General features: G+C 40.1%; 1 protein-coding gene across 1 annotated transcript in view; it reads left to right on the top strand.

Moving 5' to 3' along the window:
• LOC139449432 (TBC1 domain family member 1-like) overlaps positions 1 to 26712 on the top strand; it is a 95146-nt gene extending 68434 nt beyond the window's left edge. The window contains exons 9-20 of the mRNA XM_071230822.1: positions 5258 to 5511; positions 6743 to 6915; positions 8103 to 8231; positions 8646 to 8666; positions 11750 to 11794; positions 17824 to 17985; positions 18445 to 18606; positions 19422 to 19573; positions 20688 to 20780; positions 22989 to 23148; positions 23740 to 23909; positions 24587 to 26712. Coding sequence (XP_071086923.1) covers positions 5258 to 5511; positions 6743 to 6915; positions 8103 to 8231; positions 8646 to 8666; positions 11750 to 11794; positions 17824 to 17985; positions 18445 to 18606; positions 19422 to 19573; positions 20688 to 20780; positions 22989 to 23148; positions 23740 to 23909; positions 24587 to 25129 — 2064 coding nt within the window. The 3' untranslated portion in view covers positions 25130 to 26712. The remainder of the gene's footprint in view (positions 1 to 5257; positions 5512 to 6742; positions 6916 to 8102; positions 8232 to 8645; positions 8667 to 11749; positions 11795 to 17823; positions 17986 to 18444; positions 18607 to 19421; positions 19574 to 20687; positions 20781 to 22988; positions 23149 to 23739; positions 23910 to 24586) is intronic.
• The last annotated feature ends 256 nt before the right edge of the window (positions 26713 to 26968 follow it).

Consider the following 26968-nt stretch of genomic DNA (forward strand, 5'->3'; position numbering starts at 1 on the left):
TGAACCATATTATTTTCCCATCCTCCCAGCTCTTACTGTAATGCGAAAGCACTAACCGAGGCAAGTCTAGATTTTCCACAAGAGGGCTGGGACTCTTTCTCAATTTGAATAAGTTGCTTGTTTCTATCAAAAATATAAATTTCCAGAGATTAAACATTAGTCTAGGTGATTGGGGCAATACACTGTGTCAGGATAATGTAAAGTCACAAGCTCTCAATCTGGCAACAAAATTCCATATTTGATAAAACATGCTTTTTATGAGTCTCTGAAATGTAAATATTGTAAGATTATTTTTTATGAAATTGTCTTTTAATATAATATTGAAAGGAGCCCAGAGAATCTCTTTATTAAACTGAAGAAATACCTGTTTGCTAAAGTATTACAGACTTCCTTGTCACAACATTCACACAGTTTTGGACCAGTGAAGATCCGGTTTAGAATAGATCTTCAGCAACCCATGCTTGCAGTAAAAGGCGACTATGCTTGTCATAAGAGGCGACTTACGGGATCGGGTGACTTGGTTGATGCATGTCATCGCATCCCAATTGCGTGGATTGATGCTCATGATGTCAATCTCTGGGTTGTCTGGTCCAGACTCGATAATTTACAAACACCATCATATGGCTTGAGTGTGGCGTCATACGACAAGCAACAAACAAACAAATCATACAGTTTTGCCCTCACTATATGTTCTTAACTGATTTTAAACATGGCTGCCACGTGCACAGCTCCAGCTTTCTGGTATTATTGCATTTTTTACATATCCTCTGAAATGCCAAGATCTATAGAGCTGAAACTTTGTATAAATGATCTCGACTGTGGTGTCTCTGAAATGTGCTCACAGAAGGACAATCTGATCTTAAACATGGCCACATTTCTTTCTCATTTTTCTCCATAACTCAGCCACTTTTGCATGCATGGTTTTCTGAATAACATATTATACCTTTTGGGGCATATTTTGAATTTCAATCCAGTTACAATATTTAACTTTCAGACAGCTTTTTTTCTTGTGTTCTGCATTTTAGAAATCTGGCTATTAATCTGGGAGCTTTTTTTCAAAATGTATTGAAATTTAATTCAACCTTTACACCCTAATAGTTGATGTCAGCAAAGTGAACATTCTGCCATGGGCAAAACTGGAAAACCTTATCTTAGACCTCACTGCACACTAGCCTGCCACCATGTTTTGTCAAATTATCTGCATACACTGGCAAAAAGTACATTTTTGCATATGATTGCCATGCAACCAGACTTGATTTAAAAAAAATGGTTCATGCAACATTGTGAGAGGCTGTCTGTAGGATGGTCCAGGCAATGTTTCAACATCCTACACCTTTTGATATAGGAGAGGTTCAAGCAAGCACAAACTGTCCACAATGAGCAGGTCCTAGTTTTAGATAATTTGACTTGTGCATCACTTAGCCCTTCGCTGGTCAAACTCGTAACAGCTAGTTATTGCTTTGGCCCTGGAGGCAAGTGATAGTGACCTTCAGCACTTCGAAGAGAGGTTTCTTTCTTGTGACAAACAGTATAAAAGATACCCTCTGGCCCCCAGTAACCCCAGCAATGACCTTTGCACTTTTACCATGCTCGAACATATCTGCTCCCCGATACTGCTTGACTGATGAAGCTGAAATTTGGCAAGCAGGTTTCTTCTTATGAAGACAAGTTTCTTCTTCTTATCAATGTGATTTTATTGTAAGGGTTTTTTGTAAAAATATTTACCCAAAAAAACTCAAAATTGTACTCGGAGTAACATGGCATGGGACTTAAACTCAGTGTGAATGTAATTTTTAAAAGAAGATCCAGGTTCGGTCAAGGCATCACTGTTTGCACTCAACACTGTTGCCTTCAACAATGTTACAAAAATGCTATTTTCTTTTCCAAAGAATATTTGCACATTATTTTTTTTATCTCGCTGAGGGGGCACAGGTGGCCCAGTCGTCTAAGGCGCCGCGATTCGCTCAGCAGAGTTGCATCCCTTGGGCATGCCAGAAACCTATGATTGTGGGTTCGAATCCCGGTTCGCCCCGATTATGTTTCTAGGTTTGTCAGCACCATACCCATGCTCGTGGGTTTCACCGAAGTGGTAAACATCTGGGACCTGCATCACTTCGGGCTTTCCTCCCACATTAAGCTGACAACCTTTGACATAACTGGAATACTGTTAAAAGCGGCGTTAAACCCAACTCACTCACTCACTTTATCTCGCTGAAGATCTTCTTCTTTTTTTCTTTAGTCAGGTGAGATACAGAACTTTTGGTCGCTATTTTTATTATTTATACTGGTTTCTAGTAAATTAAATGCAGATATTCTGCAGTTGGAAATGTGTTGATATCCCTGTCATAGCTTGAGTAGTGTATCCATCGAAGCTGGCACCTATCGTCCACTGCTTACAAGGCTGGATAGTGGTTAAAGCATTCGCTCGTCACACCGAAGGCCGGGGTTCGATTTCCAACATGGGTCAAATGTGTGAAGTCCATTCCTGGTGGACCCGTGAAGATCCAGGATAGAATACGTATTCGGCAATCCATGCTTGCCATAAAAGGCGACTATGCTTGTCGTAAGAGGCAACTAATGGGATCAGGTGGTCAGACTTGCTGTCTTTGTTGATGCATGTCATTTTATCCCAAATGCGTGGATCGATGCTCATGATGTCAATCACTGGATTGTCTGGTTAAGACTTGATTATTTACAGACCACTGTCATATAGCTGGAATATTGCCGAGTGCAGAGTTACAACAAAAATTTCTGGTGTCCCCACCTTGATGTTGCTTGACATTGCTAAAAGCAGCGTAAAACCATATACACTCAGTATAAGGTTGTTGATTTAATATACATGAATATATGTAGGTGTAGCTTTCAACTGTCATACATACATGTGTGCATCAATTATTCGTTAGTATTGATTTCTCATAGATATTTTATTCAGGACTTGCTGAATAAGCTTAATATGCTGAATGATAAAGCATTATTAATATCCCTATGGTTCCAGATAAGCAATTTAATACAAATCCATACGTACATACAATGTCATATCATAATGATTTCAACACACTTTCGGTTATTGTGGTAATGCAGACGTTGTTGTTGACGCAAGACGTGCATCAGACATTGTTGATTTTATGTGTAATGACACTGTAGTGTTGTTTTTATGATTGTGACGCTGTAAGCTTCTTGAGAGGGTTTTTGACATAGAAGACTCTCAGAAAGGTCTTCAATTCAATACAAAGTGTTTAGGATAATAAAGTTAAAACACAAAATAGTTGTCAGAATTTTGGTGTATCCCACACGTGTACAATAACATCTATATACCCTATTATACCAATTTTATCATCAATGATAATGACTAATGGTACACAATTTCATTTATCTTTTATATATATTCTGTATGGTAGTCTTTTTAATGATTATATTATATAGAAACAAGCTCCGTCCGTCCGTCCGCCCGTCACATTTCGTTTCCGGAGCATAACTCATAAACCGTTCAATATTTTGTCATGAAACTTTGCAGGTCTCTCAGGTACATGCTGAACTGGTGCCTTTTGCTATTGAGAAATTTTAGAAATTTTTATTTTTACGTTTCCATGGCAACAAGATGGACTTAGGTTCTGTAAGGGTAGGGTTTGTTTCCGGAGCATAACTCATAAACCGTTCAATATTTTTTCATGAAACTTTGCAGGTCTGTCAGGTACATGCTGAACTGGTGCCTTTTGCTATTGAGGAATTTTAGAAATTTTTTATTTTTTACGTTTCCATGGCAACAAGATGGACTTAGGTTCCAAACTCATCTTTTTTTACAATTTCCATGACAAGTTCCACCTTGGTTAAAATAATTTAGGGTTTGTTTAGATTTAATTATGTCATAAATTCTGCAACAGGGGCGGGGGATATAGCCACGTTAGTGGCAAACTCTAGTTTAATTTCATATACCCTGTGAGTTGTGGAGAAGCGTTGTGGTTAAAGCGTTTGCTTATCACGCCAAAGGCCCAAATTCGATTCCCACATGGGTACAATGTGTCAAGCCCATTTCTGGTGTCCCCCTCCGTGATACTGCTGGAATATTGCTAAAAGCGGAGTAAAACCATACTTTCTCCCTCATATACCTTGTAGATAATAGAGGCCCATAAGAATAATTTCCTTTTGTTTGTTGCTTAACAACACACTCAGAAACGTTCTAGCTTTATTATAGCGGACTATAAATGATCAAGTCTGAACCAGACAAACCAGTGATTGATGTTATTGAAATCACACAATGTACCCATAGGGCCAAATATGTCCTTAGTACCTCATGGTAGTTGTTTGGGATAACAACAACTTTCATTTGAGTGAGTCATATTTTATAGTCTGGGTACCCAAAATGGGCTTAACATATAATAATACCAGAGCTCCAGATAAGCTTTTGGTGTTGTGGGTATTTTACCCATGCATTTTAAAATCATTGGGTATCAGTAATTCTACCTGCGTATTCAAATTTCTGTTACCCACTAGTTTTTACACATGTGGGTATTTAAGTTAAATATTTAAAAACACTATTCATCTAGTCCCTGCAAACTGGTGTCGTGTTGGTTCGAGAGCTTTATAGGACTCAAAAATACCACGATACTTCCACAAGAAAGTGTGATGGCAAATGATCATGATGTAACTGTCATCGAGTTTGGCAAGGTTGACGGAATGCCCCTTTATAATTTCAAATTAAGTTGCTGATTTGCTAATCGAATATGCAGGGTTACTTCACAATATGTTGATGATACGCACAAGTTTTATTTTTGTAGCGTATCTGTAATGTTCGTTGCGTATTTGATACGCTTGGATTATATTTTACTGTGTATTTCTGCATTTCTGATGCGTATTTCACGCAGATACGAAGCTTATCTGGAGCTCTGATAATACCCTTGTGGGAATCGAACCCACAGTTTAGATGTTTTAAGGGAAAACTTTAACCAATAGAGATTATGGTTTTACACCACTTGTAGCAATATACCAGCAATATCACGGCGGGGGACACCAGAAATGGGCTTCACACAATGTACCCATGTGGAGAATCAAACCCTGATGTGATGAGTGACCACTTTAACCACTAGACTATCCATATAACATAAAACGTACAGCATGTCCTCATCATTTTGACAGTGCATGACTTCATGATACAATACTCTTACCCTAACGTTATGATGCCTGATCATAAAATGGTGAATCGTTACCAATTTATCACATTCTGTCACAAATGTCTTGAAAAATATTGTCTTCATTTTAGGACTCATCCACTGCCTCTACCCCAGATGCGTCACCACTCCCATCGCCCATCAGTAAAGATGCCCCCCACCACTTCCCCAGCCCCCCTGCTTCCCCCGAGACGCCGCGGCGGCGAAGCTCAACAGTTGGTGCTATCCCTGACCCCGCCATCTCTGCCAGCAGACGAAACATGGTCCAGAAGAGAAGGCGGGATGTCAACCACAACTCACACTCCCAGAGTCGCCAGAACACCAGCATCAGCCCAATGAAGAACATGTGAGTATCACATGAAGTGTGCAATCGGGGTTGGTTATATGTGTAATATTGCAAAAGTGTGGCCATAGTTACAACACTGTTACTGTTGCAATATAGATAAAACTATTGCAGGTCGGTTGTATGTGTAATATTGCAATAGTGTGGCCATAGTTACAACACTGTTACTGTTGCAATATAGATAAAACTATTGCAGGTCGGTTGTATGTGTAATATTGCAATAGTGTGGCCATAGTTACAACACTGTTACTGTTGCAATATAGATAAAACTATTGCAGGTCGGTTGTATGTGTAATATTGCAATAGTGTGGCCATAGTTACAACACTGTTACTGTTGCAATATAGATAAAACTATTGCAGGTTGGTTGTATGTGTAATATTGCAATAGTGTGGCCATAGTTACAACACTGTTACTGTTGCAATATAGATAAAACTATTGCAGGTCGGTTGTAAGTGTAATATTGCAATAGTGTGGCCATAGTTACAACACTGTTACTGTTGCAATATAGATAAAACTATTGCAGGTTGGTTGTAAGTGTAATATTGCAATAGTGTGGCCATAGTTACAACACTGTTACTGTTGCAATATAGATAAAACTATTGCAGTAGTATCACAGTTAAATAGTGTTGTGACATGTGAGTAGCACAACTGAAGTGTGCATTCTTGGGCAGTTGTTATTTGGGTTGACTATTAAGTGCATTTGTGCTATTGAAATAGTATGTTGATAGTTAAATACTGTTGCAATATAAACTGAACTAAAAAAGTTAGGGATCATTATTATTTTGGGGGACATTTTATGATATTGTGTGCTCAGTCTTCTACAGAAACATATCTCCAGAAATATTCATGATCCCTAAATATTTTTGTTCAGTATAGATACAATTGCAATAATATCACAGTAGTATTTTCATGTGATTCCAACAACTAAAGCGTGTATTCAAGGGAAGTTGTTATTAGGGCTGAGTATCAAGCGCATTTGTACTATTTAAATAGTATTGTGATTGTTAAAACACTATTAGGATGTTGTCGCGATATAAATACAACTATTGCAGTAGTGTTGTAATATGTAAGTAGGGCATTTTTGGGCTTTCATATTTATGGCTTACTATTGAGGGCATTTTTAATATTGAAATAGTTACTGGGTCGGTCAAACAGCAAAACACCAACCAACTCACATAACTGGTAAATAGGTACAGAACATTCCTTTGAGAACAGTTGAATGCATTGTTGCAGGTTTCTGTTAGCGGGAAGTCCAAGCCCTGGCTTTGCAGAAAGTACATCTTCATCACTGTCGACAACACTGCCAGATGAGTTCACGCCGTATCGGAAACGAAGTTCATGGAGACAAGCTATATTCAACAGAGTTGTCACTCCTGTGCAGATCCCAGAATCTCCATCCTTCTCTGGTCAGTTCAGTCACTGTTTAGGAAAGTTAGGAAGTTAGAGAACACCAGATTCTTTCATATTACTCTAGTTAATCATCATGACTTGACAAGTCACCTATAGTAGTCTTAGAGTATTGGGTGTTCTTTGATTTCTTTCGGGTAGTATATATAATTGTTATTACATGGGGCGGTCGGGTAGCCTGGTGGTTAAAGCGTTCGCTCGTCACGTCAAAGACCCGGGTTCGATTCCCGACATGGGTACAATGTGTGAAACCCATTTCTGGTGTCTCCCGCTGTGATATTGCTGGAATATTGCTAAAAGCGGCGTAAAACAATACTCACTCACTCACTGTTATTACATGGCTGCCAAGACTTTTCATTGGCTCCTAAAAGGTAGCATTTATATTTTATGTATTCATTAGGTAGGTACTTCGTTCAGTTTACCACATGAACATCAGAGGGATAAGGTAATGTTATGGTTGCACATACAAAAGAGCATAAAGCTCTCCTCCCCACCCCCCAAATAAATTCTCCTTCAGTATGATGCTTGCTCGATTAAGGTAGAGACCCATGTTAGAATTGTCTTCAGCAACCCATGCTTGTGGTAAGAGGCGACTAACAGGGTCGGAGGGCCATGCTCACTTACTTGGTTGATGCACATCATCGTATCCTGATTACATAGATTGATGCTCATGATGTCTATCACTGGACTGTCTGATCCAGACTTGATTATTTACAGACTGCTGTCATACAACTGGAATATTGCTGAGTGTAGCATTACATAACAACAACGTCCACACTGTCAATTTTCTAAATCCCCAGGGTCTTATCATGGTGAATATGTAGCAATACAGTTTTGACTGGCAGTATTCTCTAGTAGATATACATTCTATGTGGCCTATAATTCTGATAACATACACCTTGCAATAGCAATCAGGGACTTGCTACACCATACCGTTATAGACATATAAACCTGTATGACTTTTTGAAATACAAGACAGCAGTTGCCACATAATCACATAGCAATCAACATATTCTTATTCTCTGGCAAGGTTCATGAATAAAACAATGAGAGATGAATTTATTAAGTTATCAACAAGGTTGTGTTGGTAGCAAACATCTAGAAATCATTTCGGCACATTTTAGCACTTTTGATACAGATTGATTGCAATTAGTTAAGATTTGATTTGATCCTTCTCCTTCCCCAGATGAGGCAGACATTGACTTTGAACCTCCTCGGACACTGACACCGACTAAGATCCGATGTCTGTGGAAAAAAGCCATCTTGGAAACGTTGCTACTCATTCGAATGGAGAAAGAAAACCAGTCTCTGAGAGGTGAGGCCCTGTTTGGGTTTTGTTAAGATTATGTTGGGAAAATGGAGTAGAGTAAGAAAATAATAGTCAAGTAGTTGAAGAAACAGCGAGGAATAATTAATTGTTCTTGTTATTTCAACGATTTCAATTAATGTTTCAGAAATCTTTCAAATAGCTTATCCTTGCATTTCAGACAGTTAATCACTAGATTTTCATCCATATTTGTCGAATTGGATCTAATTGTTTTCATTAGCTAAGCATATTAACAATAACAAGCTTTGTCCTGCTTAAAAAAGAAACTTGATGGGTGATAATCTAGGAATTAATTTCATCTGATTTCTGTGCAGAATACCAAAATGGTTTCAAGGCATGTGCATAAATATAAACACACTCTGGTGTATTTTCAAGTTTGAAATTATCTTCTCAATATTTCAGCAATCAGCAGCAACAATAAAGGTATCTATGAGTGTGGATTGAACCGAATTGACTTGATGCAGCACTAACATAGACATTATTTTGTTCCTAACTTCCTGGTTTTAATGTCAAAGATTTGCTTATAAGGTGTTTTTTTTCTTAAATAAATAAATTTGTGTGTGGTACTGGGCCTTAGTTGGATGTATGGAACTAGTTCATGTGTATTTAACGCAACATGAAATGGTGATGGAGATGCCATGTTGGTGAAGGGAATAGCACTAGGTAAATAGAATCCCAGTCTCATTAAACTCAGGTCTTTGTGTGCGCGCTACCACTACTCCAATATCTGAGGGCATCCTTTTGCAGGTCACGTCAGAACGACCTTTCATGAACTTTGACCAATGAAATGACTTACACGAAGATGACATTAGCCAATAAGGAACCAGCTTTCTCTAGCTTTACAGGGCTTGTTTCAAACTGGCGACTTTCAGTCTGGACTACAAAATATTTTGACAAAGTTCTCGATTCAAAATTTGAAAACTGAATAAACAATTATTCTGGAACTGAATGGCCAAGATTCTGTGGCCGTACTTTTCATGGGCCATGGAAAGTCTCTTCCATTTCAGATGTTTCTTCCATTGAAGCGAGAGATAGATAATGATTTTGACGAAATCAGTCATACAGTCTGTATGAGGTTGCATGATTGGAAAACACATTCAGACTTTTATTTTCACGATCTCATAGGCAACGCCTTGTTTGGAGGGATGAAAGGATGATCTGATGTGACCCGTAATGAGATGTCCTCAGATCCGTGTGTAGCTGTAGAGAGCACTAAGATCAGATTTTAATGGTATTGGATGGAATCTTAGCTATGCCCTGATAATGTTTCTAGATTTGTCTAGATTGAAGTTGAAAATGTAGATCTGCATCAGTTTTGGCTTTCCTCCCACTTGAAGCTGACACTATGTGATAAAACTGAAATACTGTTATAAGTGGTGTTAAACCAAACTCACTCATTCAATCAATTAATATTACAGTTATACATGTAGTTGAATGTTTGAAGCCCCAATTCCTAGGTTTAGTCTATGCACAAGAGATAATGTATTCACTTTTCAGATTCAGGAAACAGATCGTCCATCTGTTGCCTGTCTTTTCGCTGATCACATGAACTTTTACATTTTGGTCATGTTTTCTGAAAGGCAGTAAAAAGCTGAAATTCTAAGAATGTGATCGAAGAAATAATGTCTGACGTAGCTACCTCAGCAGTGTCATTGAAAGTTGTGAAGTAATAATGTTATCCAAAATGTGTTCATAAGGTCAAATTTATAAAATGGCCTCCTCATCAGCAGCTTTAAAAATGTCAGCCATTTATTCATGTAACAATGTGCAATTTAGTCAGAGAGTATGCAATATAACAATTATTTTGTACATATTCTTGTTTTAAATAGATCTTTGCATAATTAATTTATAGCTGCCCCTTTTGTACCAAAAATGTCATTTAAAAAGTGCTAAGTTATAGTACATAGTCCAATTTGAACATGGTAGCAACAGCAGCCATATTGAAAATATTATTCGGGTTTCATGCATGGGTGTAGAAACTTGAGCCACTGAGTCAGTTTCTCCTCTGAGTGTTTTAAGCTGAAATTTTGTATCAATGACCACGGGAAAAAAGTCGTAATTCACTCTTCACATGAGTAAACATCATGTATGAAATCTCACCAAAAAAAATTGGAAAAATATTTTATTAAAATATCTGTTTGGGGGACACTTGCAGCCCTTACACATGTCCAATAGCCACTGATAGCAGGCCATGTGTTCCACCAATCTGAATAAAATCAGATCTTAGTTCGCTCTATCCCTAAGCAAATGTCTGAAGAAATCCCATTACAGGTCGATGTCAGAACGACCTTTCGCAAACTTTGACCGACCAATGAAATGACTAACAAGAAATCGACATTAGCCAATCAGAAAGCAACTTACTTGAGCTTACAGCACTGGTTTCTAACTGGCAACTCCCATTCCCAGACAAGGCTTTGAAACATATTTTGACAAAATTCTCAATTCAAATTTGAAACTGAACAAAGAAAAGAACATTTTGGAATGTCTAATATGTGGCCTAGATTGTATGGCAGCTCTTCCTGTGGACTGCAAAATCTCTTCTATTCAACAGTTTATCGCATTGGAGCGAGAGATAGATAATGATTTTGACAGATTCAGTCGTACAGCCCTTGAAGTGTCATACAGAATACCCTGTGTTTAGGGTTTTTGAGGTGGTGTGATTGGGAAAAACATTCCAACTGTCACTGTCGTGATCTGGTAAGTGACGCTCTGACTGGTTGGATGAAAGGTGATTCTGATGGGATCCCTAATGGGATGTCCTCAGATCTCTGTTTATCTGTAGCAAGAACTAAGATCTGATTTTAATGAAGTTGTGTGTTCCCCTGCAATATGATTTAATAACATAAACACATCAGCTGCAAAGTTAAACGTGGATGCAGTGACCCACACGTTGCAATTCCTAGAACTTAGAGTGAGCTACAGTGCCATGAGCATTATAGGAATGAGTAAGGATAAGAATTTATGGATGAACAACTTCTTTATTACAATTAAGAGCGACGCTTCAGTGTAGTTCTAACACCATTATCAAGCAAGTGATTGCCACGTCTCCATGAAGACGACGAATAACTTCTTTGATAGGCATTTAGAAGTTGGAATACTAAGTAAGGATAAGAATTTATGGATGAACAACTTCTTTATTACAATTAAGAGAGACGTTTCGGTGTAGGTTCTAACACTTGCTTGATAATGGTGTGAGAACCTACACCGAAACGTCGCTCTTAATTGTAATAAAGAAGTTGTTCGTCCATAAATTCTTATCCTTACTTAGTACTCCAACTTCTAAATGCCTATCAAAGAAGTTATCATAGGAATGGTTTTAAACTTTTAGAATAATGAGAAAGATTAATCGTAATACTGATCCAGCAAATGTATGTATAACACAACTGACCGTTACATGGAGCCTTGTGTAGGGCTCCATGTTGGTATGGGTGGCTCCACCTTCAAACCTGCATGACCCCTATGACAGTGTATTTAACCAAACTATTTTTTTCTGTCCGCCCTCGTAGGCTATTTCATACTGTATGGCTCACGGTCAGTAGTGGTGTTCAAAGGTAAGGATGCATAGCTTGGTTTCATGGAGATGTGTTCCAGTTTTGTTTTAGTTCCCGGAATAGCCTTGTTGTATTCACTAACATCTCAAGCCTGGTTTGTTTAAAGCAATTCCTAACACAGTCTGTTTTAGCCGAATCACCTAGAACAGAATTGTGTTCATTATATCCTGCTTTGTTTCATCTTCCTTCAAACATCATGTCATGCAATATGATTCCTGTTACGAAGAATTTGTTTACATATAGCAGTTTGAGTGTTTATATAATCGTAGAGATTTCATTTATTATGTTGTAGTTGATAATATGTTATGCACATAGCTACCAATTCAGTTCAGTACAAAGAACCAGTACCAGAAATTTCAATTTTGTGTAATACCTATTTCAGTTGTAGAGTATGAAATATTGATACATGTCTTTGTGTATAACTTAAGATTCTGCACCTGTATTATATATTTGTAAAACTGTGTCAGATGTAAACCAAATTCATATAGTTCATTTTTTTCTCCATTCAAGGCCGAATTTCTTTTGGAATTGAAGGCTGAATATGGTTCAGTTTTTTTCTCCTTTGATTCTTCAATGCTGGGATTCAAGGCCGAAAGATGTCAAGCCATCCCATGCATGATGCTAGAGGAACTAAGGCGTATTAAGGGGCCACAATGGCAGCTCCTTGTAGATAATATTTTGATGGATAATTACACCTTCAATACTGGGATTCAAGGCCGAAAGATGTCAAGCCATTCCATGCATGATGCTAGATGTACTAAGGAGTATTAAGGGGCCACAATGGCAGCTCCTTGTGGATAATATTTTTATAGATAATTACCTTCAAAGTCCATTTTGAGATTTGGGGGCAAAGTAGAGCCGTAGTACCCATGCTTGTTGAAAAACACAGCTATGATCATGATGAGGGGAATCAAGCGATCACTTTATGTGACCTGATTGTGTGTCATCGTACTCCAATGGAATGGATTGTTGCTCACACTATCAACCTTGTATCTGGCTATCCTGTTTTAACTATTTACTGACCACAATGATCTGACTCGGGTGTGACACACCATACACTCGCCTAGTCTAACATGATTGGTTCATTGTGAATTTCCGTGTAGTGGCATGGGTTTATGTTCATACCATCAAGCACTGGTTTGCCTGCAATATAGATATAGAAGTGATATATATGTAATATTGCCCACCATGACATAAAGTTCATATACCCATCTCCATTGCACCTGGTTTGAGTGGCACAGAGAGAGAGTGCACCAGCTTGGTGGCTTAAGAATGGAGCACATTCTGTATACATAGAAACTGCACTGTCAACATTTGTCTAAGATGATGGCAATAACATCATAAGATAATCGTCATATCATATTTCAAGCATGTGGGGTGCATTTCCTGAAAACTTGAAAAATATTTTTAAAAATTCTAATTATTTACAGCTAGAGACATCAGTTTTTAAATAAATTCAACCCTCTTCAACTCAATTTTTTTGCAATTCTGTCTCTCATATTTCTGTTTCCTGCAAACAATTAAAAATTGAATCCACCAATGGAAATTAGTGGTATGGCTGTCATAACAACAATTTACTAAATATAAGAATGTGCCTTAAGACCACTTATCAACCAATCTCCGTAATATTAAAAAATGGGATATTTCAAAAAGGCTTGTGACAGGTTTAGCAATGGCAAAGAACCCATAGCTTTTGTGATTAGTTCTGTCAGTACTCATTGCTACCAACTGACTGTTGTTGTTTTTAGATACATTCGGGCATGCAGATCAGATTGATAAAACCGGTGATAACATCACATCAGTGTTAAATGGGCTTACAGCCCAGCTGTGTGGATAATTCCAGCATGGGGAATAAAATCTTATATTGCCCTGTTCTAAGCTTTGATGTGAGAGGATGATCAAATAGGACGTTAGAGAGTTTTGTGTTTTAAGGTCCTGCTGTTGACGAGAAGCCAGCAATAACCTTTGGAAATCTCTTTATCAATAAAGCCTTGCGGCAGAAAGATCCATTTATTGTGTCCAGTCAGGTTGAAGTAGACTGTGCTCAGATCAGCATGAGGTGGTAATGTTAACTACCAACTGTTGATTCCATATCAGATCTCACCTAACAAAAGATTGAAACATGCTTTATCAGGAAAGACGGACTCTACCCCACAGCTCTGTCACAGTTGATAACCCAATAAAGTACCTAGTAACTGTGCTGATAATATCTGTTATAAAATGGCTCCTGTTTGTTTGTTTGTTTGTTGCTTAACGCCGCACTCAGCATTATTCCAGCTATATGACGGCGGTCTGTAAATAATCGAGTCTGGACCAGACAATCCAGTGATTAATATCATGAACATCGATCCACGCATATGGGATCGATGACATTCATCGACCAAGTCAGCGAGCCTGACCACCCGATCCCGTTAGTCACCTTTTATGGCTCCTGAATTAAGTTAGCTAGGTCAAAATAGATATTTCAAAGGAGCATGTTTCAGTCATTTTTACTTTTGAAAATATTAATCTTAGGTAGATTAATGCAATGAGCTTCATTAGAAATGCAAGACAGCATGACTGACAGGGTGTTTACAAAGTCTATGTATACAGAATAGGTGTGTATAGGTAGGGATTACTTCACCCCCACAGAGACCTGTTATACCCCTACACCTCTGAGCAGTCAGGGGTGGGATAACAGGAGATAGGTAGGGAATGCAAGACAGCAGGATTGACAGGGCAGTTGTAAGTCTATGTATATAGAGTTGGTGTGTACAGGTAGGGATTACTTCACCCCCATAGTGCCCTGTTATACCCCCACACCTCTGAACAGTCAGGGGTGGGATAACAGGAGATAGGTAGGAATGCAAGACAGCAGGATTGACAGGGCAGTTGTAAGTCTATGTATATAGAGTTGGTGTGTATAGGTAAGGATTACTTCACCCCCACAGTGCCCTGTTATACCCCCACACCTCTGAACAGTCAGGGGTGGGATAACAGGAGATAGGTAGGGAATGCAAGACAGCAGGATTGACAGGGCAGTTGTAAGTCTATGTATATAGAGTTGGTGTGTACAGGTAGGGATAACTTCACCCCCACAGTGCCTATTTACACCCCCCACACCTTTGAGCAGTCAGGGTGGGATAATAGGTGGTAAGGTATAGTCTGTTTCTTGATAACCTATATCTCCTGCTCAGCCAGTGTATATAATTGAACATTGTTGATCTGCTTAATCAGTGTTCACATTGTTGCCCACAGCCTTAGCAGTATATGCATTGTAATATGTTTGACAAGAGAGGTGATTATGTATTTATTATAATCATACTTTAGAGGTAGATGAGACAGTCAAAAGTTACAAAGATTTATTAAATGATATTGATAATATTAATAGTTATTGTTGCAACATTAAGGGCTAGTTTCCATCCTTACTAGCATCTTGTCTTTGACGTTGTAGTACTTTTTCTGAAATAAGTATGCTTTAGTCAGCTATATGATATATGCTCACTTAAATATAATTATTTAAAAAAAAAAAGAACTGTGATAGCTGTATAAAAAATGCCAAACTGCAATATTCCATATGTAGTGGAATCTTGTTGACATTTTGGTTTGATAGACATGTGTGTTTAGACAATGTAACTTGGTGCCCACAGTTGAGTAATTATCGACACACTATCAGCAATCTGCTTGTCTCGAATGACTGATATCTCGACTCAGAAGTGATTATAAGTTTGTGAGGCTTGACTGTATACTGATGGAAAAAGATAAAGGAACACGTTGTGATGCAGAAGATTATTCCCCGCCGATGTTGATAAACATACGGCTTATCAACAAGATAAGTCAAAGAATGAATATGTCGATCACATGTATTGTGTAAGCCCCAGTTGCCGAATAATTAGGATGTATGAAGTCATGAAATATTTTACGCATTACAGATCCTCTTTGTTTGTGATGTTTCAGGGCTACTTCTTGCCCCTGAATAATACAGACGAGGGTATCCCTGTTTTAATCTTCTTCCATCTTCTAAATGTCCATCAAAGACTTAATTTGGGTACATTATAGTGACATGTCAAAACGACTCTAATGTTCCTTTATTTATTTCCATGAGTATATAAGCACTATTGTCCTACAACATTTCCCTCTTCTGTGTAGTGTTATTTGGAAACAGACTATTGTGTCATACATATGGTGTTATTAGTTACCTCAGATCCTATGAGGTGGCCCAGTTGGGGTGCATGGTTTATGGTGGCGAGAGGTGGTGAGGAGATATTGGATGGTACTACATAGGGTGTAACGATACACTGGTACAGTGCTGTATCATGATTCACAGATGCTCAGGAAATGGATTTACAGTGTTAGATTGTGATAATCAAAGCATTCATTGGCCTATGTTTGTATTAAATATATACAATATATGTGCGTAATATGTAACAATAATATAGACAGCCTTCAAAATTCACCTTTTGTGTATATATGTCGTATTAAATGCTTTATGTGACAATATGTGTCGTATCCTTTCACCCTTGTTACCATGGTTACTGGTGTAGGAAACATGGGTATATATGTTGAAATATTGAGATGACCGTTTAGAAAATATCACAGTCAAATGGTAAGAGTTCATCATTAGTGTTATTAAAATATTGTAAATGTTGCAGTATGTTCATTAACATAATTAATCTCTATGATATACATCTGCCCACAGGAATATTAATTAAACATTTATAAATACATATTCTCTCTCATATATTGTGTTTGTCTATATATATTTATATATAAATAAGCACTTAGAAAGACATTGATATTGTGATGAGTGTTTAGTTATGCAGCGTTAAAAAGGTAAATTCTATGTTGTAGTTATGACCAATGCACAAATAGCCTTGTGTGATATCACTATGATGAAACACAATGTCAATTTAATGTACGGAAAGGACAGCCCATGTCATCAATGGCTGAATAGTTGCCCTAAGGGTGAGAGAATGGGAGATATTTAAAAGTATTTGCACTTGTGTCGATGAAAATGTTTGTTCAGAACCCAACCATGTTTAAATAGAATTATTCAATTTATGGACAATAATCATATCCAGATGAAAACATATAAGGCCAAAATAAAATATTTGATTTTCATCCCTGTCTAACATTATATTATCCATAAATAATTACAAAGAGATTCAAAATATATGTTCTATTTTCTTTACTTTAATGAAATTTGAGGAAAATATTTTTATACTTGTCAAGTGTAACCAAACGCTGAGAATTACATCCACAGACAGTTAGTGTAGACAGATGCCTTGAGCAGTAAGTATGAGGAAACATGTATATGATAGATAAAAGGCCTTCACACCATTTGAATAAAAATCTAACAAGTGTTCTTATTGTGGAGATGCGATCTGGTAGCCTAGTGGTTAAAGCGTTTGCTCGTCATAGCGATTTTGCTACATGTTTTCATTACAAGGACCAGTGGGCTAAAACTGTTTGTTTCTATCACTGTTTATTGGCCCCATTATTAGTGAAATACAGGCCACCTCTACAAAATCATCACATATGTTATAACGATACAGCAAATGTATCAACATGAAACTGGAACTTCCTAGTTGGGGAATTTTTACTGACCTTTATTGCAGACTTGGGGCTGGTATTGGCCTCTAAGCAAGTCTAGATAAGTTACCGATTATCAAGTAATTGAAGGTTAACGGCATTTCATGCTCTAGGGGGAACTACAAGTATATTTAGATACAAATGTATCACAAAATTTTTCTCCTTTTATTAGGAAATATATAAAGCCAGGTTTCATCAAATTATACTAGAATATTGGTTCAGTGGACACTGAGGGGTTTTGTTTTTTTTAAATTTTAGAATATACAATTTTGGATTTAGCATGATACCCTTCATGAATGGCATTAAAAAGGTAGTGATGGTAAATTAGCAGATAGCTGTTGGTAATTTTAGGTTTTGAAGGTGATGCCTAGTTAACATTGTATTGTTCCACACGATGAGGTAAATGGATTCATTTACGTATTTGAACATGACATTATACGAGGGGTACTTTTCTGCAGCTCGGCAGGATGAGATGGACCAGAAGAGACAGAAGTTGGACTACCAGGAAGTGACGCCATGTTTGAAGGATGTCACCAAAGTCTGGGAGGAGCTCCTCGCTGCAGAGAACAGGACGTCAACCAAGATAGCTCAAGACAAGCTATTAGGCTGTGTCAAGAAGGGTACAGTGTACTTCTGTTTTAGATTCTCTGCCCAACCCAAGGGGGATTCCGGGTTAGACTTACTCCCCAGCAACCAATGCTGTCGTAAGAGGCAACCAAATGGTCGGGCGGTCAGACTCGATGACTTGGTTGATAGCGTGTCCTCGACAGTGTGATCATTGCTAACAATATCGATCACTGGATTGTCTGGTCCAGACTCAATTATTTACAGGCTGCAGTCCCATAGTTGGTATATTCTGATTGTGGCGTTAAACAACCAACAAAGTATCACTGGTTTGACTTTAAACAACAAAGCAAACACATACTTGTTGCTTACTTCATGCTTGTCATATACTACTCAAAAAAGGTTAAGAACAATGAGATTCTGTCATATTACTATGTTAGTATAGTTTTTGAGTAGTATATTAGCACCGAGAAGAATATTTAAAATACTCAGTGACTTTCTTTCATTGGTTGCAGGCGTGCCACGGAGTCTTCGGGGGGATATCTGGAAACTGCTTGGTGAGCAGCAACATCTCCACAACGCCAGCTGCCTCTTGCAACTTCCCCGCCATCACCTGGCCTACTGCGACCTCCTGAAGCAGCTCACCACTCATCAGCACGCCATCCTTATAGACCTTGGTAAGAGTTGTCCTCGTGTTGCTGCTCACACTAGGGGCTGATTATGTAATTCCATCTAACTGGGCGGTTGGGTAGCCGAGTGGTTAAAGCATTAACTTGTCATGCTGAAGGCCCGGGTTTGATTCCCCACATGGGCACATGGGCACAATTGCTGGAATATTGTTTAAGCGGTGTAAAACAACTCACTCACTCACTCACTCAACAAGTCAAGAAAACTACTTGTATCACACAGGTTCATCCAACCTGATGGTCATGGTAGGCCCATTTAGACTGTCTACGGCTCTGCAATTCACTGTGCAGAGATGCATCCCTTGAGCACGCAGAAACCTATATAATTGTTGTTTGGAATCCCAGTTCACCCCCATCATGTTTCTATGTTTGTCAGCACCATACCTGTGCTTGTGGGTCTCACCAAACTGGTAAACTTATGAGACCTGCATCACTTCGGGCTGTCCTCCCATATTAAGCTGACACGCCGTGATACTACTGGAATAGTGTTCAAAACAGCATTAAACCCAACTCACTCACTCACTCACTCACTCACTCACTCATCCAACTTATTCAAGGGAGGTACCTTTATCCTTTTATCAAGGGAGCTGATGTCTGATGATTAACTAATGGGAGATAACTTATGTACTGAAGTTCAATCAGGAGAGGTAACTTTGTTGCTCTACCTCAATCAAGGGAGGTAACAATGTCACTTGTAAATCCTTTTTGTGTTGGCACATTCATATAACTCAAATCTCTCCTCAGTCGTGGCAAATAAATCAATTGATCCACGTCTCGTATCAGCTCGAATGTTCCTCTGTCACTAGGTCGCACATTCCCGAGTCATCCCTACTTCGCCACCCAGCTGGGTCCAGGCCAACTAGAGCTGTTCAACATCCTCAAGGCATACAGTCTGATGGACCAGGATGTGGGCTACTGTCAGGGCCTCAGCTTCGTGGCTGGCATCCTCATCATGCATGTGAGTACAGCAAGCACCTGCTGGACCACCAGGAAAATGAGCTGAAGGAAAAACTTAAAATATCAGAAACTGTGTAATAATAAAGGATGAAATCATTTATGCACTAAACGTGCTGCTGTGAAAATATGTCCAAATAATGACCTATGGACATTGTACCATATTTATTTATGGACCATAACAGTACTTACCTGTGGACCATCTAACATACCTTAACTATTGAACATGTAATACTTACCTATCAACCATGTACAATATTTACCTGTAGACAGTTTACCAACATTACTTATTGACCATGTCTTTCATACCTGTGGAGCCACCTCCGTGGTCTTGTGGTAGAGCGTCCGCTCGGAGAGCGGAAGGCCCGGGGTTCCATCCCCGACCGCGTCATACCAAAAGACGTTAAAAGATGGTACCCTGTCTGGCGCTCGGCATTAAGGGGCTAAAACAAGGACTGGTCGGCTCGGAGTCAGTATATTGTGTCTGAGTGGGGTATTCATGTTAAACTGCAGCATGGTATCTCAGTGAGCTAGCACTATACATCGGCATCAGTCCGGACTAGTACATGCAACCACACACACACACACACGTGCATGCACGTCGCTATATAAGTGCAATAATCTTGGACGCCATGTTAAACCCCATTTCACCTCACCTCACCTCATACCTATGGATCATGTAATACTTACCTCTGGACCTTGCAATATGTACATATGGGCCATGCAATACTTACCTATGGACCATGCAATACTTAGCTATGGACCATGTAATACTTACCTATGGACCATGTAATACTTACCTATGGACCATGTAATACGTATGTATGGACCATATAATACATACCTATGCGCCATGTAATACGTACCTATGGTCCATTAGTTGTGTCATACATTAGTTGTGGAGAGTTGCATCAATTTCCAGATTTTGCTGTGATTATGGTTCTAAGTTTATTGGCACCAAACCTTGCAGACCTGTGTCCCTTTGGGCTCTCCTTCCACATGAAGCTGACACACTGTGGTATTATTGAAATACTGTTCAAAGTGACACTAAACCAAACTCTTGTATTTGTGCTCAATAGTCACAGAAAAACAATGTTGTATTGTGTGTGTTGTTTCAGCTTGAAGAGTGCCAGGCCTTTGAGATCCTGAAGTTCCTGATGTTTGAGTTGGGCCTTCGACAGCAGTACCGACCCAACATGATGGCACTACAGGTGATTGGTGTTAGAGGGAGATTTCCACCGGTTGCCCAATAGTCTAAGTGCTGTAGCTAGGGCCTTGTCAGATGCTGTAGCTAGGGCCTTGTCAGATGCTGTAGCCAGGGCCTTGTCAGATGCTGTAGCTAGGGCCTTGTCAGATGCTGTAGCCAGGGCCTTGTCAGATGCTGTAGCCAGGGCCTTGTCAGATGCTGTAGCCAGGGCCTTGTCAGATGCTGTAGCTAGGGCCTTGTCAGTTGCTGTAGCCAGGGCCTTGTCAGATGCTGTAGCTAGGGCCTTGTCAGATGCTCTAGCTAGGGCCTTGTGTGATGCTATAGCTAGGGCTTTGTCAGATGCTTTAGCTAGGGCCTTGTGTGATGCTATAGCTAGGGCTTTGTCAGATGCTGTAGCTAGGGCCTTGTGTGATGCTATAGCTAGGGCTTTGTCAGATGCTGTAGCCAGGGCCTTGTATGATGCTATAGCTAGGGCTTTGTCAGATGCTGTAGCCAGGGCCTTGTGTGATGCTATAGCTAGGGCCTTGTCAGATGCTATAGCTAGGGCTTTGTCAGATGCTGTAGCCAGGGCCTTGTGTGATGCTGTAGCTAGGGCCTTGTGTGATGCTGTAGCTAGGGCCTTGTGTGATGCTGTAGCTAGGGCCTTGTGTGATGCTGTAGCTAGGGCCTTGTGTGATGCTGTAGCCAGGGCCTTGTCAGATGCTGTAGCCAGGGCCTTGTGTGATGCTGTAGCTAGGGCCTTGTGTGATGCTGTAGCTAGGGCCTTGTGTGATGCTGTAGCCAGGGCCTTGTCAGATGCTGTAGCTAGGGCCTTGTGTGATGCTGTAGCTAGGGCCTTGTGTGATGCTGTAGCTAGGGCCTTGTGTGATGCTGTAGCTAGGGCTTTGTCAGATGCTGTAGCTAGGGCCTTGTGTGATGCTATAGCTAGGGCTTTGTCAGATGCTGTAGCCAGGGCCTTGTGTGATGCTATAGCTAGGGCTTTGTCAGATGCTGTAGCCAGGGCCTTGTGTGATGCTGTAGCTAGGGCCTTGTCAGATGCTGTAGCTAGGGCCTTGTCAGATGCTGTAGCCAGGGCCTTGTCAGATGCTGTAGCCAGGGCCTTGTCAGATGCTGTAGCCAGGGCCTTGTCAGATGCTGTAGCTAGGGCTTTGTCAGATGCTGTAGCCAGGGCCTTGTCAGATGCTGTAGCCAGGGCCTTGTCAGATGCTGTAGCCAGGGCCTTGTCAGATGCTGTAGCCAGGGCCTTGTCAGATGCTGTAGCTAGGGCTTTGTCAGATGCTGTAGCCAGGGCCTTGTCAGATGCTGTAGCCAGGGCCTTGTCAGATGCTGTAGCTAGGGCTTTGTCAGATGCTGTAGCTAGGGCTTTGTCAGATGCTGTAGCCAGAGCCTTGTCAGATGCTGTAGCCAGGGCCTTGTCAGATGCTGTAGCCAGGGCCTTGTGTGATGCTGAAGCTTGTGTCTTGTTTCTTGTGTGAAACTGAGATTTTGTCTCCCATGTAGTTAGATGTCATTCAGGGTTAGACATTACCTTTGATACCAGACAGAGATACATGATCAACCTGTTTATATTATGTTCACGATTCACTAGGACTTTTTAGGACTCGTCAGGAAAAATTAAAAATCATGGCTTCTTTTGAAAAAGCTAAATCGCCATTGTTTTTGGTCATTACCTAAGTACAGGTATTCGATGTGACCTTTGCTGCGTTTATCTACTACCTGGCAGACCTTTCACAGTGTGATGTGTTGATGTTCAATTTGTTTAAAAAAGAAATCATTTATCAACAGACAGTGAGAGTCTACACTAACTTCAGGATTCAATAGGGGCCATGGGTGACCCAGTCTTCTAAGGCGCTGCGATTCGCTGTGCAGAGTTGCCTCCCCTGGACACGCCAGAAACCTATGATTGTGGGTTCGAATCCCGGTTCGCCCCGATTATGTTTCTAGGTTTGTCAGCACCATAGCTGTGCTCATGGGTTTTACCGAAGTGGTAAATGTCTGAGACCTGCACCACTTCGGGCTTTCCTCCCACATTAAGCTGACACACCGTGATATAACTGGAATACTGTTAAAAGCGGCGTTAAACCCAACTCTTACTCACTTAACCCCTCTTTGAAATGTGGCCTTGATGATAAAGCAATTTTGGTAAATGTATATATAAAACAACCACAAATCCCGTGAAACCCAAACTTGAACCCCTCCTTGTGTTCCTTAGATCAAGCTGTACCAGCTGACACGCCTGCTGCATGACCACCACAAGGACCTGTACAACCACTTCGAGACCCACGAGATCGCCCCCACTCTGTACGCTGCCCCCTGGTTCCTCACGCTCTTCGCCTCACAGTTCCCCCTCGGCTTCGTGGCCAGGGTGTTTGGTGAGTCAACCTTCATACAACTTAGCCTCTTTCACTCATCAAGGTCCGGGTTAGAATGAGTACCTTGCAACGTATGATTGTTGTAACACGTGACTTAAGGGAATCGGTTGGTCAGACTCAGTGATTTGGTGGATTGTGTTTCGTCATATCCTACATTGAGAGATGTTGCTCATTATATCTATCACTGGTTTACCTGGTGCAGAATCAGTCATTTATAGGCCACTGTCATGTAGATGCGATATCGTTTATAAGGCGTTAGTGAATACAAGGGGCGGTCGGGTAGCCTAGTGGTTAAAGCGTTCGGTCGTCACGCTGAAGACCTGGGTTCGAATCCCGAGATGGTTACAATGTGTGAAGCCCATTTCTGGTGTCCCCCTCCGTGATATTGCTGGAATATGGCTAAATGCGGCGTAAAACCAAACTCACTCACTCACTAGTGAATACAAACGAACGAAACTGGTTGATTGATTATGTTCCTGGAACATTGCTGACTATTGCATAAAGCAACATTCAATCCTTCACTCTTAAAATAGGACAAACATGAAGTGGCTTTCTGTAGGAACAAATAATCAGTGTCTCTTTCTTCTTCAGATATGATCTTCATTCAGGGCACGGATGCCCTGTTCAAGGTGGCGCTTGTGTTGCTAGGCAACCACCGTGAGCTGATAATGCAGTGTGACTCATTTGAGAATGTGGTTGAATTCTTGAAGACAACCCTACCTGACATGGTGCATGTACAGATGGAGAGAGTCGTTAACCAGGTGAGACAAACTACAGGTGTGGAGACAGTCACTGCCTGCAGGGTTGTATGTTTACCAGGGCTGTAGGGTAGCACACTTGTCAGAGCATTGGCTGATTAATCCATAGGCCTTGTTTTAATTCCCCAAAAGTGTACGATGTGTGAAGGCCATTCTTGGTAAAAGAAGGGTTTCAGCAACATGTCTGTATGTCAGGATGGTCCAAACACAGCTTTACCATTCTTCAACGTTAGATGTAAAGAATATAGCAAAACAAGTTCAAGCGAGCCCAAAATTCCATGGACAGCAGGAGTTTTGGACAATTTGACTAGTTGTTCAAGGAGTCACTATTTGCTCTCAACATTATTGTCATAAACGATGTTGCAGAAGTATTTGTTTTCTATTTCATAGAATTTTTTGCACCATTTTTTTCCTATTACTTTATGGATGTTTGTACCAAAATTAGGTTAAAGTGTCATAAAATTATTTCTTCCAGAATCAGGTGAGCTACAGAGCCTTGTGGCGCTATTGTTTCTATTAAAATATTCAATGTGTGCATTTCAGATTCTTTTGTACTATTGCTCATTATTTTGTTTTAATATTTTAAGGTTTGGTAACAAAATTGACGAACTGATCACCTTTGATTTTCATACTTTTTTAATTTGATAATTGTAAGAAATTTACCCTTTCATCCTTCCCAGGCCTTTGATCTGGACATCACGGCTCAACTGCGATCCTACGAGGTGGAGTATCACGTGCTACGGGAGGAGATGATGTATTCCCCACAACGAGGCGAGTCTGACCTCGTCATCAAACTAGAGGGCATTAACCGTAACCTACGGCAACAGAACATGGAGCTTCTGGAGAAGCTGCAGCAGGCTCACGGACAGACGCACAGCCTCGAGATCACTGTTCACAACTACCAGGTCGGCGAGGCCAAACTCAAGTCACACATTCGTACGCTGGAACTGGAGAGAGCTGCTCTGCTGAACGCAGTCACAAAACTGCGGCAACACGTTTCGGCCGAGGAATATGAAAAGTTGGATCTCACCCTTCCAACTTTTTCGCCTTCGTTGCCAATAAGCCCAGTTCATGGATTCATTAACCATAGACTTCCTGTGTCCAAATCAGCCAATCAGCCGTTAGCTGATGAGCATAGTGGGAAAACTTCTCGGCACACAGACAGTACAAAACAGGACCAAAAACCAAGACATGCGGGACTTACAAAGCACAGTTCTCATTAACGTGTATTGTGGTGTGGTGGTTGGATGGAGGTAGATTTGGCTTGTCAATTCAATTCGTGAATGTTTTTGTAACATACTTTGAACTGAGCAGGCCTGAAAGTGCTGATACTCCATGTTTGTTTCTCTGTTATGTTCATAGGTGTATTGATCTGAAGATATTAAGATACTATTTTTATGGAGAAATAATGTACACCTGAATCTCATTACACAGTGCAATATATTTGCTCAAGTCTTCGCTTGGGAGCTTAGAACAATTTTTAAGTCCTATGCCAGCTATGAAACACATGCTCAAGAACAAAATATGTTATTTTATAGAAATCTATTGGTTCTACAAGTTAAGAATGACCTTAACTTGACCGCCGTAGTGTTCACATGTTACAGACTAATACGATCTGGATCTCTCCGTCAGAGATTAGCTCAGTACCTAGTGCCGTGCCATCATAACAAGACTCAAGTTTGTTTCCAGATTGGGTATGGAATTGGAGCTCATTGTTTATGTCCCCTGTTGACAGCCTGCGTAAGACCCTACTACTCACAATCACTAGGATAGCTTCCATTCCAGAACCCAAATCAAGACAGTTCATCTCTGTGGAACTGGGCACACATTCCTGGTTGTCTGGTGCCTTTTGACCTTCCCCACTTGTCAGTTGTGTTACTTTTGCATTTACAAGCCGATGTGATCAGTTTGTGCTGAGAGAAGATTGGAAGAACTAAGGAGATCAGCTTCTGATGAGCATTTGAGCGTTGCCCGTTGAGCATTTGATTTAAATTTTTTACCTGGGTGTTCAGTCTCCAACTGATTGCACTTTGAGGGCGACTATGCTTGTCGTAAGAGGCGAATAACGGGATCGGATGATCAGGCTTGGTTGATGAATGTCATCATATCCCATTTGTGTGGATCGATGCTCATGATGTCAATCACTGGATTGTCTGGTCCAGTCTGAATTAATTACAGACGTCGTATAGCTGAAATATTGCTGAGTGCAGTGTTCAACAACAAACAGACAAACAAAGCATTTTGGGTAATCCAAGGAAGGTCAAGGTTCATCAGTCATAAACGGTGATAGCCCAGTGATTAAGGTGTTTGCTCTTCACACCAGGACTTAGGTTCAATATCCAAACGGGTTCTATGTGTGATATACAACAGCATTGCTATAAGCTACATACAATTCAGCTCACTTGCTACTCGTCATGTTAGACTATACGTTGCTATTCATACAGATGGTTGAATACGATAATTATAAGGATGTAGACAACACTGTCGTGTTGCTAACGTTGTGATGATTTGTTCTATTTGCCTCCTCCAACCACACTTGTATATCTGTGCAATACTGTAATCATGTTCTTCTGTATATAGTTTCTCTTGTGTGGTTGTCATGACAACAGTATGTCAGGAAATTTACAGTTTGTTAGTTTGACCTCCTGGCCAGCAGTGAAGTTGAGGGCTCCAAGGACCCGCTCCACAAACTATTCTTACAGCACTAGGACTACCACAGCTCCCTTACTTTTACTTCGAGACCAGTCATTTCTACAAAATAAAAAGTATTTAATGAATGTTTTTATTTAAAAAAATGACAAAGCGAAATTTGAAATTTGGGGGTTCCAAAAAAAATATCCCAACTATGTGGCAGGGTGGGGTGGGACATGAAAATTGGGGTTCTAATTTTTAAAAAGCTTTTTTTGAGAATTTTGATTATTATTAGGGGCTGGACGCTTGTTATGGGAGGAGGGGGAGGGGGTAGCAATTATGTTACCTGTATTTCTTTTTGGGAGGTTTGGAAAATGATAGTCCTAAGACCATTTTGACCACCCATTCCAACCCCGCCACAGCACACCATC

The sequence above is a fragment of the Haliotis cracherodii genome, unplaced genomic scaffold, assembly GCF_022045235.1.
Source record: "Haliotis cracherodii isolate W230 unplaced genomic scaffold, xgHalCrac1.p SCAF_8, whole genome shotgun sequence".
In the NCBI taxonomy this organism is placed as follows: domain Eukaryota; kingdom Metazoa; phylum Mollusca; class Gastropoda; order Lepetellida; family Haliotidae; genus Haliotis; species Haliotis cracherodii.